This window comes from Acanthochromis polyacanthus, chromosome 14 (genome assembly GCF_021347895.1).
Source record: "Acanthochromis polyacanthus isolate Apoly-LR-REF ecotype Palm Island chromosome 14, KAUST_Apoly_ChrSc, whole genome shotgun sequence".
Lineage (NCBI taxonomy): Eukaryota > Metazoa > Chordata > Actinopteri > Pomacentridae > Acanthochromis > Acanthochromis polyacanthus.
In genome coordinates this window covers 33,321,794-33,338,078 of record NC_067126.1, presented here as the reverse complement: position 1 = coordinate 33,338,078, position 16,285 = coordinate 33,321,794, and the positions used below count along the sequence as shown (strand labels likewise).

The window sequence follows — 16,285 nt, the reverse complement described above, 5'->3', positions numbered from 1 at the left end:
ATTATGACGTAAACCATAAAAAGCCGCAACATTATAAACGATATTTCAGTAATAGCTTGTTTTTCAAACAATTCTATTTTCTATAAGGGAATTTATTAAAAATCTGTTGCAAAATTGCCTTTCTAGAAATAGTGAAAAGTATATTTTGGGTACTGACGATGTTGTCATCTTTGTGCGACAGCTCTAGTTCATCTTCAGGAAGCTAAAGTAACAGGTAAACAAAAGTGGGATTTATCGATTTAAATTATGTCCCTGTTGTTTATTACATTGTGTTCTTTGTATTCTACTGTTTGTATTATGTTTGCTTTAGTCTCTCAATAATTACTTAGAGACTTTTAATGTGTCCGTGGAGCTCTGCGGACATAACGTTAGCTTGCTAGCCAAAAGCTTCACAATCATTTGGGGTGATACTTGACGCTAATAATTAAAAATTAACCAGGAATTCAGTGAGTTGATCTTTTTCGTTTGCTTTGAATTGATTCCAGGGAAGTTTAGGTTTTCCAAGAAGAAGAGAAAACGATGTCTGGAAGCTTCTACTTTGTCATGGTTGGTCATCATGACAATCCTGTGTTTGAGCTGGAGTTCTTGCCAAGTGGGAAGCCCGAATCAAAGGTTACACAGCTCAATTCATTAATTTTGTTTGTCCAACTCTTTTGTAGGCAGATGCCAGTTGTACCTGATCAGTGGACAGTGAACCATTATTCAACACTACAGCATAACCGTTAAAACTTCTATACTGGCTGGTAGTGGTACATGACCGATTCACTAGTATGGGAAATTAGCATCTCTGTTAAATGATCTTGTTTGCCACTGTTTGTTTCATTGACCACAGGATGACCATCGTCACCTGAACCAATTCATTGCACATGCAGCCCTGGATTTGGTGGATGAAAATATGTGGCTTTCCAACAGCATGTACTTGAAAACTGTGGACAAGTTCAATGAGTGGTTTGTTTCTGCTTTCGTCACTGCAGGACATATCCTTTTCTATTGATTCTACTTTTATTCCTCAATACTGCAATATTTGCTGACAGAGTACCTGTGCATATTGTTACAGAGTATACATGATTTCTTGTAAATGTACTTACTGGTGTTCCAAAACTAATCAAATAATTCCATACCGTAGTTGATTGCATTGAGAACTAGAAAAAAAAAGAATACAGGGTTCATATAATTTTGTTTCATAAACTTATTTCAGAGGTGTAGTTGGGATACAGCAGTGTAATAATGGAGGTGAGTAAACAATTAGTTGATTATTCAGGAAGAAAATTAGCACCTTTGATCAGTGATTAAATCTTTAGTCATTCATGAGAGAAAATGTTTTAATATTCCCTTAATCTTTAACATAAAGATTTGTCATTTAATGTTTTGTATCATTGTAAACTGAATGATAGACTGTTGCTTCAACAAAACAAGCACTTTGAAGATGTCACTTTGCACTGTTGGAAGTCTTTTTTTCTAGCATTTTAGAGATGACAGAGTTTTTGAAAACAATGTAATTGCCCATTGCTAATAATGTTAGACCTACTGTCATTATTTAGCATGCTAGTTTGCAGTATAATGTGATGATTTTTAGGACTTTTTGAGGTTGACTATTACTATGCATAATGAAAATCAATTTTACTGGTATATCTATTTTCTTTAATTATTTGCCATACATATAAGATTCATCATGTTGCATGATGTGAGACAAGAAGATGGAATCAAAAACTTCTTTAATGATGTATACGATTTATACATTAAGGTAAGTAGCCTTTCAAATAATTAGGATAACTTAACACGATGGTAAATTTATATCACTGTCAACATTTCAATTTAATAATCTGTTTTATCTTCCAGTTTGCAATGAATCCATTCTATGAAATCAATGCACCAATCCGCTCAACAGCTTTTGAGAGGAAAGTCCAGTTCCTTGGAAAGAAACATCTCATGAGTTAATCTGTTCACACAAGGACTTGAAAATATCTTGTCTATATGTTGTTTATACTTGCACTTGTTTGACATCTGTCTTTTCTTGTTTTACACAATATAAGATGTATTCAACAGAAACACAGATTTATGTTGTCCAATTTTAGTTTGTAGATCATGTTTATAGACTTTTCTTTTTCCTTTTCTGATGATGGACTGGGCCATGGTGAGGCTACTTTGTGCTGATTATTGACAGTAAGGTTCAAAACTTCACTTTATCCCCAAATGCTTTAAGAACAATGATTAAAACATTTTTATTAACAACCTTGTGTCTTGACACAGGTAGTTTATTTACCAGCTTTGTCATTGTACGATCGTAATAGTTAGCAATGGTAGGAGTCCGTTCGAATTATACTCCTATAATAATAAAACAACCGCTATCAGAATACAAATAATGCTTAACAGACAATTCTCAGGGGCTTTATTTATCATTTGGCATTCCAGTTGTACAACTGAGTATAAATGAAATCTGAATGAGAAACAGTTAAGGTAATTGAATGCCTCATTATTTTAAATATTAAGCTTTGGAGAAGGACGCTTAGCTGTAAGTAGAAAAATGTTATTGAATGCTTTAGAGAACAAAATCATGATTTAAAACAAACACACCAATGAGGGAAAAGGATTACTCATTTAAAACCACTACTTAATTATCTGTCATTAAGGAGATATTCTTATTTGATTCAGTGATTCTTGAGGTAAAAAAAGGTTACAAAATACAAAAATTTCCAGAAACATCAATATACCATATGCCATGCATGTTAAGTTTGCTTTAATATTTATTTTCTGGAAGGGAATTTATCCCTCAGCACTTCCAGCACAGAGTCATAATGTATTCACAATGCAAAATGTGCATAAACAAGATCTAAAGGTGCAATAATTAGGCCTCAATCTGTTAGTTATACAAAGTAGTGCCTAAGCTACTTCATAATTTTCTGAACTAAGGTTATCGGGGGACATAGCTGATTTTATTTCTGCAGTCATTTTCCAATTATAAATACTTCTATCATCACTCTGCACTGTCATTTTGGAGAGTCGAGTTTAGAGATCCTATGACAATTGCATTCCCCAACTAGTACACATCGAAACACAGATTATAAGAGCCACATCGTTTTCCATTATGACAGAAAGGAACATTTAACCATTTCAGAAGAACATGAAACTTTTCAAGGACCACAGAGCGTCGTAGGCCAACACTAAATAATTTCTCCTTCCGCTATTTAATTATAGCCTGACTTTTGAACTATGGGAGTGCTGAGTCAACGATTCAGTGCTTTATGGTTTATTTGTAATCAGACTGGGATGATTTTAGTGTTTCTCTGTCTTTTCAAACAACTTCAACTATTTGCATTATCAAACCTTAAAGAGTATGATGAATCACAAAGCCAGTAGCATAATTTGTTTAAATAAGATGTTACTACAGCATTGCACACCTACAGCCTCATCACATAACAGGCATAACAGTGAATTAATGTTAGTGATAACTCCGGGATGTTATGAACAGCAAGTGGCAGCAGAACGAGGCTTTCTGTGGAGCTTTACTGTGTCCGTGGGGATGAGGTGGTCCGTTCTTTCATCCATTGCCAACACTCTACGCACTGCCTCCTCAAAGGCCTGCGCTACATTGGTGGCATCCTTGGCACTGGTCTCATAATAGGGGTAGTCACCATTCTCCTGGCACCACCGCTGAGCCTCCTCAGTAGACACCTGCCTCTCTGTTACGTCTACTTTGTTGCCCAAAACGACGAATGGGAACTTCTCCGGCTCCTTGACGTCGGCGTAGTAGATGAACTCCTTCTTCCAGTTTCCTAAGTTGAGAAAACTTTGGTTGTCATCTACGCTGTAAGTGAGCAGGCAGCAATCAGAGCCACGATAGAAAGGAGTCCTCAGGCTGCGGAAACGCTCCTGGCCAGCAGTGTCCCAGATCTGTAGGGTAACCTGGTGGCCATCTACCTCCAGATCCTTGTTGAGGAACTCAACACCGATGGTGTGGAAGAGGTGTGCGTCAAACTTATTGGTGACATAGCGATTCATGATGGAGCTCTTTCCTACACCACCATCGCCCAGAAGAATGACTTTCAGCAAGGATGTTGTCATGGCTATTCACTCCCGATCTACCACTTTGAAATAATCGACCTAATGGAAAGATGCCACATTTGAAGTGTGTTTTTATTATCTGAACAGTAAAATAATAACACTTTGAAATGAAATACAAACTAAGTACATCACAGTTCACTTTACTGAAGTAGCAAATATTTAGGAGTGTGTTTTGTGCCTCACCCTTGATTGATTTTGACCTCCTCCACTTGTCCAGATCATGTGCTGTAAACCCCAGTCCTTGGTCACATGCTCATTTGTTTAATGTTGTTGTGAGCAGCCACTCGGGTAACGTTCAACCAGCTGTAAAACAGTGACAAGCAATCAGTTTCCTGATTTACAGATAGTCAGGAACAGCAGTTACAGCTGGGAAGTCTCAGCTCAGTAAAGCATTATCTGCTACCAAACGTACAAAAACGTTACACTGAGTATAAACACTATGAATAAGGTATGCCTGTTTAGCTTGTGGCTATACCGTATTGGATACTAAAAAACAAACAGCTGTAGCATACTAGCATGTTAATTAAACTAACCAGGATCTGTCAGCTACCTAGATGCTACCTAAGCTAGGCTAACATGAAAAAGGAAAACAAGACAACACAGCTGGAGTTGGGTTAATGCAGTGTACTGAATTAGCTAGCTCAGGTTTGCATACAGGCAAGAGTGTAAGTAACGTACCTTACAGTCTGGGACAAGCAGCTGCTGGTTTACCGATAAATATTCCAGGGAACAACTGAAACAACATTAATGCATTTGTTTGACAGCTCGTCGCTTTGGTGTGGCTCGAGATAACGTCAGGTTGCACCGTTTCCTGGTGAACTCCAAAGGCTGGGTGATAACGCAGCTAGCTGCTAACTAGCCTCGGATCATGTGATCTGGTCAGACAGAAACAACCAACGAGAGCCGAGGTATCTCAGTCCATTACACTTCTACACAGAACACAATATATGTTTCTTCATTTGCATAGTACCGTACTGTTATGTACTTATTAAAAAACAATGTACATATTTAAACCAAGCCGCACTTTGCTAAGGGTTTTCCTTCAATTGGTGTTAGCTAGCTTTAGCATCTCTCCACTAGTAGTACATCTGCTAGTTACCGGCTAATAGTCAAGTAACACCACAAGAGGGCGGCATTTAGCTGACATCATCCACCATCCCAGCTGTCAAAATAAATTCTTGCACTGAAACCAGATTTGCACTGAAGAAATTACTCCACCAAACAGTACTACAGTGTCAAAGTAGTTAAGTTCTCCTTAGTATGTAGTTAAAACTGCAGTCAAAATTAAAACTATTGCAGTCCCTGTAGGAGCATGGTATTTTTTATTGACCCAATAATAATTAAGTAGCATTATGAGATGTAGTGAGTTGCTCAATAAAAGTGCAGTGTTCCCTTCTGACAAGTAGTAAATGTAAATTGAAAACAAATGAACCTCAAATTATGCTAAACTGACATTACACACATACTTTCCATCTAAGAGAGCAGCAACAGCAGTGACTTTATAACAGATGTTGTCTCTCTAGCATAGGTTGTCAGAGAAAACAGTCTTTCTATCGTTTTCATGTAGATAGCTACGTGATTATGAAAGCATGCATTTTCATGAAATTTGGATGTAAATTGACATCCACGCGTGAGTTTTCTGTGATAAAATGTCAGCACTGGCATCCATAAATTTAACATGTGGTGGCATTTGCATACTCTACAGACATAATCTTAAGTTACCTACATATTTTCTGCCCAGTTTCCAGAAACCTGCAGTAGGTAATATGATCAAGATCAGCCATTTAAACAGTCTTATAATATGCATAGACAAAAAGGAATGTTAGGCACAGCTAGAAAAAAAACAGTTTTAATGTAATATTACAGTATAATTTGAAAGCAAATATTACAGCTTTTATGCATGGATACTTTTTTAAACCATTTAAACTAAACAGCCTTCAAAACAAAATGTTATTAATCTAAGATGTCAGATATAATTCACCTAAGATTTCACATTACATGTCAGAATATTTTTCGTTAACTTTAGCGATGCACCATCACATACACAACAAAGGACTAAGCACAATACTGTTAAACCAAACTAACAAAGTTGGCATTTCCACCTATTCCTGAGTTTTTTATTTGGAGTTATCTGTAACATTAGATACTACTTTGAAAATCACAACAAAGAATGTAGCTGGATGTATTGATGTAGCAGCACTGTGATTAAGTAAACTCGCATGCACTGATTGCTCATATTCTTCCCTTTCAAAAGTGTGACTGTGCCATGAGAGAACACTGAGAAACTCCACAACGTGGGCAGGAAACAGGAATCTTTGGCGTGTGCCATTTATGGTAGAACTGTTGATCAGAGATGGGGATTCTTAAAAAGCTGGAGTGGCATCCTCTTGACAGGGCCCTGAAGTTAGCACAACATTGTCCAGTCCTATCTCGCCTCCAAGACCTGTCCCACGCTGTGCTTCAAAGATAACCTGCAAGACATTCAGTGGCACCATTGCATGTTGGGGGTTACTTTTCAAACATACTTGAACCACATTTTAGAGTAACATCAATTATAGCTAGTCACAAGGTCTACATAGACTTTTGATGCAACATTTATGCTTACTCTGGCTGGTACATTGCATTGTATTATTGCACGTATTCTTGCTATTAGGAGTTACTTCATTGCATTGATATTCACCTATCAGTAATATGCCTTATGAAATGACTAGATGACTCACAGACTCTGGGGCCTTCTCTCTCCAGGCCACGGTGAGGAGCTCTGTCTGCCATCCCTGGTCCCTGCTTTGGCTCTGCTCCCATACTGGATAAACATTGTTTTCCAGCAGCACCCTGAGTGTCCCCACGTTATGGCCCACCACACGATAATCAAAAGTGAGGCAGAAGCTGCCCTGCTGAGCCCGATCACTGAGAAGCAACATCAGCTTGGCCACGTCGTTTTGGTCCCCGAGAAGCCCACTCAGAGCCATGTAGTACTGAGCACCTGAGTAAGTTCAAAGCTCACATAAGTAACTGTGCCTGAATGTACAAAACTGAATGGATCTTATGTGAAAAAAGCATCTTGCTGCCAAGGCATCATTTTGTTACCAGTATCATGGTATGCTACACTCCAGTCCATGTCATCAGCCCTGTCTTGGACCCATTCACACACTCCCTGATCAAAGTTGCAATCCATGATATACTCTAGACAGTAAATGACAGGAGCACATTTCCAGATTAGCCACATAAACAGTCATTTTACTACAATGATACATAAACACACACTTGATTACCTTCCTGAACTGGTGTTATTTGGATTTCTTTGACTTCTGTGGTTGGGCCGAGCACCGACTCAAAGTCTTCTGATACTGTGTTTAGAAATTAAAGAGAAAAAAAAATCAGTGTAAATACATGGATTGTTTGTTAAATATACACTCTGCCACACGGTTACTAGGTACGGCTAGGCTTAAAGTACGCTAATGCAACAGTCCTGCCATGAAATCCAGGTTTGTGATGTTTAATTCCAACAAAAAGTAAAGGTAAGATTTAATTTCTGACCATTGTTGTAGACTATATTACGTCTAGCATGGTGTACCTAATAAACTAGCCTCTGATTGTACAGCATTTCAGTGATAAAATCTGACTCAACTCTATCGTTGGTATGCTCTTAGTAAATACTGTCTGAAAATATGTGATCTAAAAAGCTTTACAAATAATGCAGCTAAGAGATTTTCCACAATGAAAGAAAAGCTAGAAAGGGATTTTTAACCAACAGGTGTGGACCTGCCTTGCTGTCACTCATGCCTTGAAATGGAGCTTCAACTTTAGGATATAACCCCCCTCCAAGCATTTTAAAGCGCTCGCAGCAAATCACCCCCATGAAAAGCAGCCTTAGACACTCAGACGAGTGACAGCTGGGGTTATTGAACCTGCTCAGCCAGAGTGGGTTAGTGTCAGAGAGGTCTAGAGTGTTGATGACAGACTTTCCTACAAGGAGTCAAGTCTGTTTGCACAACAGCTGTTTTGGGGAAAACATAATAAAAGGCTTTGAGGCTTTGTAACCTCCCTCCCTTCCTCACCCTCCTCCCAGGAGATGGGAAGCAGGCCCAGGATGGGTTGTATCCTTGGGCTCTCACATGCCAACAGGGTAAAATTCCTCTCTGGAGGTGATGGATGTCTTGGGGCCTGTCTCCTCTTGCAATGTGAGTTCTGACAGAGACTCTGATGTTTCCATAAAGATCAAGATTAGTGGTGAAAGGTGATCTCATTTATGGGGTTTCTCAGTGAGATGGATGCCAGTACACGAGCCCAGTCCAGTATACGTCATCAGCAAATTGAATCAGATAAATCTTTACCGTGCATTGTTGGGTTCTTATTGAGATTTTTTTTAGTTTTTTTGTAGTGAATCAAGAACTTGAGTCAGGTCAGAACTGACACTAAAATAGGTTAGTGATATATTCAGTTGCCAGCATGACAGCCACAATTCTTGGGATTCTTTATAGAAACAGTCAGCCAGACAGGGCTATCCCTGTCTAAACAGATTTAGTGTGTCTTAGCATGCTCTTCACAGCAAACCCCAGCAGCTAACCTTCTAAGTAGACTCAGACGGGTCTGTAGGTTAAGGGGACCTGAAAAAACAAGCCCTTTTCTTCTGTGGTCAAGGGCTTAATTCAGAGCAGCTACGTTACACTTATTTTACCTGCCAACTGAAAAAATGTGTAATTATGTTCAGAAGCTGTGCAGACGAGAGCAAAATCTCTGTAGATTACTCAGTTTGTTTAGTCTGTTTATGGTTACTACTTACTGTAGGCCACCCAGAATAGTAAGATGGATTTACTGCAAGGCACCAAAACTAAAAACACTTACTGAAAACATCTCCTCTTGGATTGAGCTGGTTGTCTTCCTCTTCCTCCTCCTCTTCCTCTGGAAATTCCTCCTCCTGTCTTTCCTGGCTGCCAATGTAGACCTCTCCTTCATAGTCAAAAGGTTGTTGGCGGACCTTGGGAGGCGGCGTTGCGACTGGTTCAGGGATCACATTTTTGATGTCTTCTTTGCTCAGTTTACCTCCTAGAATCTTGGGCTTCACTTGGGAGTCTGGAATAGCTGTAGCAGGAAGAGGATTCAGATTAGACATATGGATATGCTGTCAAGAGCAGGAAATCTAATAGTTTTACCAGGGTTTGAATCTGTTTGTTGTTTGTTGTTATGTATTTTGCAGCTGCAGTTTTGATTAAATACTTCCTTGCAGTTACTTACCATTTCATGGACAACATACTTTTCCTTAGGAAAAAAACTGTGTTAAATGAACATGCTAAAATAGATAGGATTCTCCTAAATCATGCAGATGGAGCATGACACTGACATTCATTCCACATCTTGATTGCACAAGCATTTTTTAACATAAACTCTGTCTATGAAAGGTCATGCTGATGATTCCAGGTGTCATATCAAGCTGTGGGTGCTGTGGACATACAACATTTCCAGCCATAAGCAGAGGGAAGAGCTGGGGGAGGTGTTCTTAGAGGCAGACAAGAGGAAGGGATAAATATTTTGGGTTGCAGGACAGGAAATGAACAGTGGAAGCTGGATTCCACACAATCTCACCATTGAGGGAATCATCTGCACTGCCTTTGTCTCCGTCCCACGACCTCTGATAAAAGGGCTTGACTACAAGAAATAAAGGCATCTTCATTCATGCTGAACCTCCCGACCAACACTTTTTATGCCATTTGGCTACACAAGGCTTCACCTGTTTTTATTTGGGCCTGGTTCAAAGACTACATCACTGTCGTTCTTTGCCCTGCTCCTTCAGATGGATGGCTACAGAGCAGTGGCTTATTGACACAGGTGTGTTTTCAATCTTTGCCTCTCTCATTCTAACATCTGTAAAGAGGAGGGACGTCTTAGAGCAGGAAGCTAGCCTTGGCAGGACTGCTGCTTGCTGATGTTCAAAGATTCCGTATGAAATATGTGGTTGTAAAACTGCTCCTGACCTATCTGACTCACTAGTCTCACCTGGAAAATTATGAGACATGAGGTTTTACTATCTACAGTGAATGGCTTTATTTGTCTGAATTTAAAATTAATTGATTGTTAATTCTGTGTAGCAGATCTTGGATCTCACCAGAGCATTCAAAGCCATTGCCTCTGAAGCCAGACTTGCACCTGCACCTGTAGGATCCTTGAGCGTTCAGACAGACAGCGTGGTGGCTGCACTTGTGGGTGCCGGCTGCACACTCATCAAGGTCTGGAATCGGAAGAAGCCTATTTGTACCTTTAGGAGTGGAAATGATCACAGACATCTCGCCTTGATAAACTTGCATACCTTACCTACACAGTCATATTTGCCATCAATATATTTCAGGTCGTAGCCATCCTGACACTTGCAGTAGTAGCTGCCAAAGGTGTTCACACATTGCCTGTTGTAGGGACAAAGGTTCTTCCCAGTTACACATTCATCAATATCTGAAAGGGAACAGAACAAGGGACATTAAAGAGCTTATCATTTTCAGTTTTATCAAGTTTGTATTACTCAATCGGATTAGAAATAAGCTGCTGCCCTTAGCTGTAAAAGTACATTATATTTCTCTGTACTGACAATTTTGTAGTCCTGCCAGTTACCATCAAAAACATACTGTCCCTTTAAATAATGAACCTCTTTTTGGAGCTTCACTTTTTTGCTAATTCCTCCTCCCCTGCAGTTTCAGACACTTCATGGCTGGCTATTGTATTGGCAAACTCTGTGCTTCCAGAGATTCCCATTGAGTCATTAGCTGCTCTTTTTCATTTGCCAGCAGGGAGCTTCAACATCCCGGTGATCATAAACATGATACCTCACTGATTTCCTCCTACCCAACATCGCTAAAGTGCTTTTGATGTTGTAACCAGCTAGGTGGAAAAGAGAGGTGTGCGGTAAATGAGCTATGGATATTGTTGTGAACACAATTGACAATTTAACACAGGAGAATGTGTGTACAAGAAGGTTTTTAAGCTAATTGTAATATCGCTGTCACTAATGGTATTAAAAAAGTGCCAAATAACCTGTGTAGTCATTCTGCTGCAGTAGAGACAGTAATTTGATAATACATTTACTTTCCATTTTCATTCAGTCATACAATTCTATAAATACTTACATTTATGCCTTTCTATTTATAAATAGCGACCGAAAGTCTGAGCCTGCAGACAGTTAAGAGTTTGTCAAGTGGTTGAAATTTCATGTGAATATGGTGGATATGTGTCTGTAAATACAATTTATTTTGGGAAACATGATACTTTTCTTGTAAATCTATTTTTGAGTGTGTTGGGTCCATTGCAGTCCTGAAATGTAATGCCATAGAACAAATATATTACTTCCCCTGTGTGATCGTGTCAGACTGGTTCAGCCACAGCTTAAGCAGCTTTGAGGGAAGAAATATAACTTAATTGCATCCATCTGATTTAGAAGTCAAGCGTGTAGCCACTATGTAATAGAATCCTCGCAGAATTTTTCCAGGATGCAAATACTGCCAGTCTACATGGCATAAAAAGCCAAAGTCTCTTTTCAGTCTGTGTTTCTCATTAAGATAAAAGCTGTTGCTCCGTCTGTCCTACTGCTCAGTTCTGTCTCAAATCGTGTATTGTATCTGACATAGGCTTTCCTCGCACAACACTGAATGCTTAAAAACATAAATTCACCGTGTTTACACTCTGTTGCGTGAGTGTAGCTGCTCACCTACACAGGTTCTCTCATCTTGCCCCAGTTGCAGGCCTGCGGATGGGCAGAGGCAGCGAATCTCCCCCTGCACTTCCTCACAACCATACTGACAGTGAGCAAGAGAGCATGTCCTGGAATCTACATGCACGCACGCAGATAACACACATTATCACATATGCAAGCCGACTACTTCGTTATTATTCTCCATGCTTCCACTCCGCTGCACAACGGGACTCACTGGCACAAGATCCATCCGGCATTACGGTGTATCCATTGAGACAGTAGCATTTGTAACTTCCAAAGGTGTTCATGCAGCGATGCTCACAGGGACGAGGTTTCAGGCCACACTCATTCAGATCTAGCAGTAGGAATGATATTCAGATTCAGATATTAAATGTTACAACTTCAAATTGAAGTAGATAGACATTTTCTGACAGGTATCTAAAAGTAGCTTGCAAAAAGATTTTTTTCAGCGGAAAAAAAAAGCTTTATCCTGTACCCAGTTTGACCCATGTTTTCCAGACCTTCTGTACTGACCTCAAATACCCACCTTGATTACATGTCTTTCCGGTGTATCCTGGGAAACACTTGCATTTGTTGGGGCCAACGCACTCCCCATGCTTGCATCCAAGCTCACACTGAGCTGGTGAAACATTTAACATGAAGAAAATACCACCAGAAATATCAGTGGCGAAGAATGATGGACTGTAGTCAAACCACACACTTCTGTTATGCAGGCAAGGTTTTATGATTTGGACTGCCATTTCCTCCACATTTTCTGGGTTAGGAAAATATCTTTCATGAAAAGAATAACAATAGTCAGGACATTGTGGTGGGAATGTCAATTCTTCTCTTTTAATATTTTTGGTTCCTTCAAATAGCATTTTATGCATGTTAACATGCTGATTGATTTTGCAGGAGGTGTATGTTTTCATCAAAATTAACCCGAGAATCAAGACTGTCCTTACCCTCACACTGTCCTTTATTATTTTTCTTCCAGCCATAGCAACACTCCAGTCTCCTGCCATAGCGACACACACCTGGTTGGTTTCCAGTAAGGACTTGTCGGTAGTGCCTTTGTCAAAGAAGAGAGTGCAAGGTAGGATGTGTAATTTTTCTGTCTTAGTAATTTATACCCCACTATGTTTAGCGCACTGAACATACAGTAGAAAATTGGCCCTTTACACAAAACCTTATTTCAGTGGGAACAATGCCAAACACTGACAAAGTTTAGCTGTTAAAATGTATATTTCTGCCCATGCATTGACAAACCCACTAAGATCTCTTAAATAAAGGCTTTCAGGCACCCACTTTTTAATTACGGCCCAAACGACCTAAATAAAGTGTCTCCCCTACAAGCTTGTTTAGTGATAGAAGTGGGGCTCCCTGTGGAGCAACAGGCAGCTGACAGGATGTCGGCTACAGATGGAGAAAAACACGCTAATCAGACACTTCCCGGGTTGCACATTTGATACCTCATGCACAGTCCTATTTCTTTTCTATTTTCTCCTTCTTTAATCTTGTTTCTGGAGTCAGATGAGAATTTACTGTAGTTATTCTGAGTTGTGTTTAACGAGTCAGCATTGCATTGAAAATAACCTACAGTACATATAGCTTACATTGCATGTGTATATTTTTAACCTGTAAATTAAATTAGGATTTCAACGCGCCATTTGCCATTGACATAGTAAGTAAGTAAATCCGTGGATGCAAGAATCTCACATCCAAACTTAGCTGTAGGTTTTAGCACTGCTATTCCTTCTTTGAAGCTCAAACTGTTAGATCCCAGATGTTTCGGTGTCGCTGGGGTTTGCATCCTAAAAGCAGCCATGGCACCAGTGGGACTGGAGGAATCTGAGACTTGATAGAAATCAACCAGAATAGCCCACAGGAGAGGGGCTCCTAAGCGTGACAGGTGCTCTTCAGTTATTAACAGTTGCTGTGCCACATTTAGCTGTCACACTGCTCTGTTAGCGAGAGCAGCTGTGTGTACATAACATCAAAACAACAGTTTTCGCTGTAAAGATTTAAAGCACATAATTCAGTGCAAAATAGAGGGGTTCACGTTACCCTTTAAGCATCAGTTAGAATAATAGCATGCGGAGGAAGTTGAAGTACAGTGTTTGTAATTTCCTTTTTTGGGCCACAGGAAGGGGGCTAAATTGTACACTACCCAATACTATAGCTAACATTTTAGGTTTATTATTGGGATTCAGGCGCCCTACAATGTGATAGTAGCTTTGTTGTACCTAGAAATCCCTCTGATGTCAAACCTGAACATCTTTTTGACTCTTAGCTATGTAAATATCCTAGTAAAATGTACACTTTCTGCAGGTTTAAGGATATAAACACACAATTTACCATCACACACTCTGTTGCTCCACTTGGCTGACTTACCTATGGGTTTCTGCGCTGCCAGAGGAGATGTGGAGCAGGAGAAAAAGCACACCGACCAAAGTGAATGGCTGCATGTCTGTCACTGTGAGCAGCCGTTGTGCTTTGTTTCCCACGGGGCTGACTTTGGTTGCTGAGAGTTCCTCCTAGGGGCTTAGGCTCATTAAATTGCTTAGACAGGAACAAGTCTCCGTTGAGCCTTTACACAAGGCACCCCGGATTTCATGTATTTCCAGAACACAAAGAAGTCAAAGTCTCCTCCAGGGAAAAAAAAACAACAAAACTCTCACACTCTTTTCAATGCTGCAGCTACACTCTGTGTCCCATAATTTGCTTCCCCTTCTTCCTCTCTGAAATTCCAGAGGTGGGTTGACACTCTGTGAAATGACACTGCACCGAGGTGGATAGGTGGTGACTTCTGGAGGTAGGAGTGGGTTTGGACGGGGGGTGGGGATTATGTGTAGGGGTGCTCCTCTCTTCACTCAAACCCAATCCAGGACCACATGAAACTTTTCCAGTGCATCACCAGTAGGTAAACCCATCCTTTATTACAAATGTGAAATGCAGTGACACTTAATGATCTTCCTGCTATAGAAAATTATGAACTTTACCTGCATTTGTTGCCCTATGGTTTTCCTTTGCTGTATCTTTTAAAAGAAAATAATTAGCTGTATTGGCTAATTGTGGAACTCAGACATGCACTGGCCTGTCATTAGCAGCTGCAGCGCTCTTTGATGTCTTGTTCACAGGTAGCACGTAAAGCTTTGCTCTCTCGCACACGTTTATTCCAAGTTCAGCCATAAAAGCGTTTAATGAGTTTGCGCACTTTCAAAGACAGCTCTGACATCTGGTCCTGCTCGTCCGTTCCCTTAGAAATGGCGATGTTTCTATGGAAGCAACAGGATACGTTTGTTGCTTAAATAGTTCCCCCATGTTTTGTTTGCGGGGGTAATTTCAAATTCAAAATCTATATAATCTACATTTTAGATGTCTGTTCAGTGCCACAATGGGAAAAGAGGTTAAAAAAAAGGAAGCTTAATATGATGATTTGAAAATTGCAGTGGGACTAGCTTTCAGTTGAGAAGGAAGTCTGTCTGTTAAACGAGTCTATGATTATTCTGCCAGACATTCAGTACTCATGTAGGTAACAGACTCCAGTAAATAGTGGATATGTTTCATTTTGTTTATATAGAATAAGGTCAATACTAATTCAGCTTGGATATTCTCATTGTTTCCTTTAGTTGTTGCGCAAATAAAGCACATTTGAGTCCAGTGCGACTCTGCTTCACTGATGCTCTTGTATAGATCAGCGTAACACACACACGTCTATGAGATCACAAACACTTCATAACATAGTGTCAAATACACAACGATTATTAGGATGAGCCTGAATTTAATAATCCACATGCAGCAGTTCCTAAATCATAATGCAGAACGACAAATAGGAAATGTAGGATGTGTGGTTGCTGGAAAAAAGACAATAGTCGCCTCAAATATGCAGCGCTAAGCAGTGGTATTGGCAGAAAGTATGTCATATCTGTTTCTAAGTGAATGAAACCCCACAGACAGTAACCCTTAGTATGATCTCTTCCAAGCAGTCTCTACTTCATCACAGCTTAGCTGTGTAGCTTTCTGATCACTGTTTTAAACCATAACCAAACTACCTTTAGAGAGCTCCGCTGGTTCCATGTGGTTTATCCATGTGGACCACCTAGTTGTTTCTGTAAAATACTGTAAAATTAAAGGTGCGTGGGGCACATGTGGTGAATAATCTCCGCTTGATGAAAGCCTTCTGGATAAAGTGGAAACGAATAAACCCTAATCAAGCTTTTTTTCACAGCCGACATTTGTCTTGTGATAATAGGAGAAGGTGTCTAATGACAACAGCAATGTCTCTGGTTTATTTAATATCCCATAAGCCATCACAGATTAGCAGTGAGCCAGCACCATCCAAAGCAGCTAAATGGAATTTACCCATCTTTCATTTTATTGTTGTTTGAGTTTTTCATTGAAGATTTTATTTTTGAGAGAAATCAGTTTTCACAAGAACGTAAAGTAGGAGAACATTTACAACAAAACGGCCTAACTTTCACAAGGTAGCGTGTCAGTAGCTTGTGAAAAAAAAATCAGGTTTATCTGTTAAATGCTCTATTTCAG

The 16,285-nt window shown here is 39.7% G+C and overlaps 3 protein-coding genes across 4 annotated transcripts; 1 reads left to right on the top strand and 2 right to left on the bottom strand.

Annotated features, from left to right (window-relative positions):
* The first annotated feature begins 75 nt into the window (after window positions 1-75).
* trappc2 (trafficking protein particle complex subunit 2) lies at window positions 76-2,232 on the top strand. The gene is made up of 5 exons (XM_051959264.1): window positions 76-214; window positions 486-612; window positions 833-981; window positions 1,663-1,744; window positions 1,840-2,232. The coding sequence occupies exons 2-5, from the start codon at window positions 520-522 to the stop codon at window positions 1,936-1,938; spliced, it is 423 nt and encodes a 140-aa protein (XP_051815224.1). The 5' UTR covers window positions 76-214; window positions 486-519; the 3' UTR covers window positions 1,939-2,232.
* Window positions 2,233-2,372: 140 nt separating this feature from the next.
* rab9a (RAB9A, member RAS oncogene family) lies at window positions 2,373-4,882 on the bottom strand. The gene is made up of 3 exons (XM_022190819.2): window positions 4,741-4,882; window positions 4,246-4,365; window positions 2,373-4,101 (listed from the first exon to the last, which is right to left on the bottom strand). The coding sequence occupies exon 3, from the start codon at window positions 4,060-4,062 to the stop codon at window positions 3,460-3,462; it is 603 nt and encodes a 200-aa protein (XP_022046511.2). The 5' UTR covers window positions 4,063-4,101; window positions 4,246-4,365; window positions 4,741-4,882; the 3' UTR covers window positions 2,373-3,459.
* A 1,013-nt stretch (window positions 4,883-5,895) lies between these two features.
* Window positions 5,896-14,536, bottom strand: egfl6 (EGF-like-domain, multiple 6). Of its 2 annotated transcripts, XM_022190771.2 has the most exons (13): window positions 14,132-14,536; window positions 12,703-12,809; window positions 12,285-12,377; window positions 11,973-12,092; window positions 11,753-11,872; window positions 10,372-10,506; window positions 10,166-10,288; window positions 9,646-9,708; window positions 8,908-9,144; window positions 7,335-7,409; window positions 7,150-7,245; window positions 6,783-7,045; window positions 5,896-6,533 (listed from the first exon to the last, which is right to left on the bottom strand). In XM_022190771.2, the coding sequence occupies exons 1-13, from the start codon at window positions 14,203-14,205 to the stop codon at window positions 6,426-6,428; spliced, it is 1,614 nt and encodes a 537-aa protein (XP_022046463.1). In that variant the 5' UTR covers window positions 14,206-14,536; the 3' UTR covers window positions 5,896-6,425. The 2 variants fall into 2 exon arrangements, with proteins under 2 accessions (XP_022046463.1, XP_051815218.1); XM_051959258.1 differs by lacking the exon at window positions 9,646-9,708.
* Between the last annotated feature and the right edge of the window lie 1,749 nt (window positions 14,537-16,285).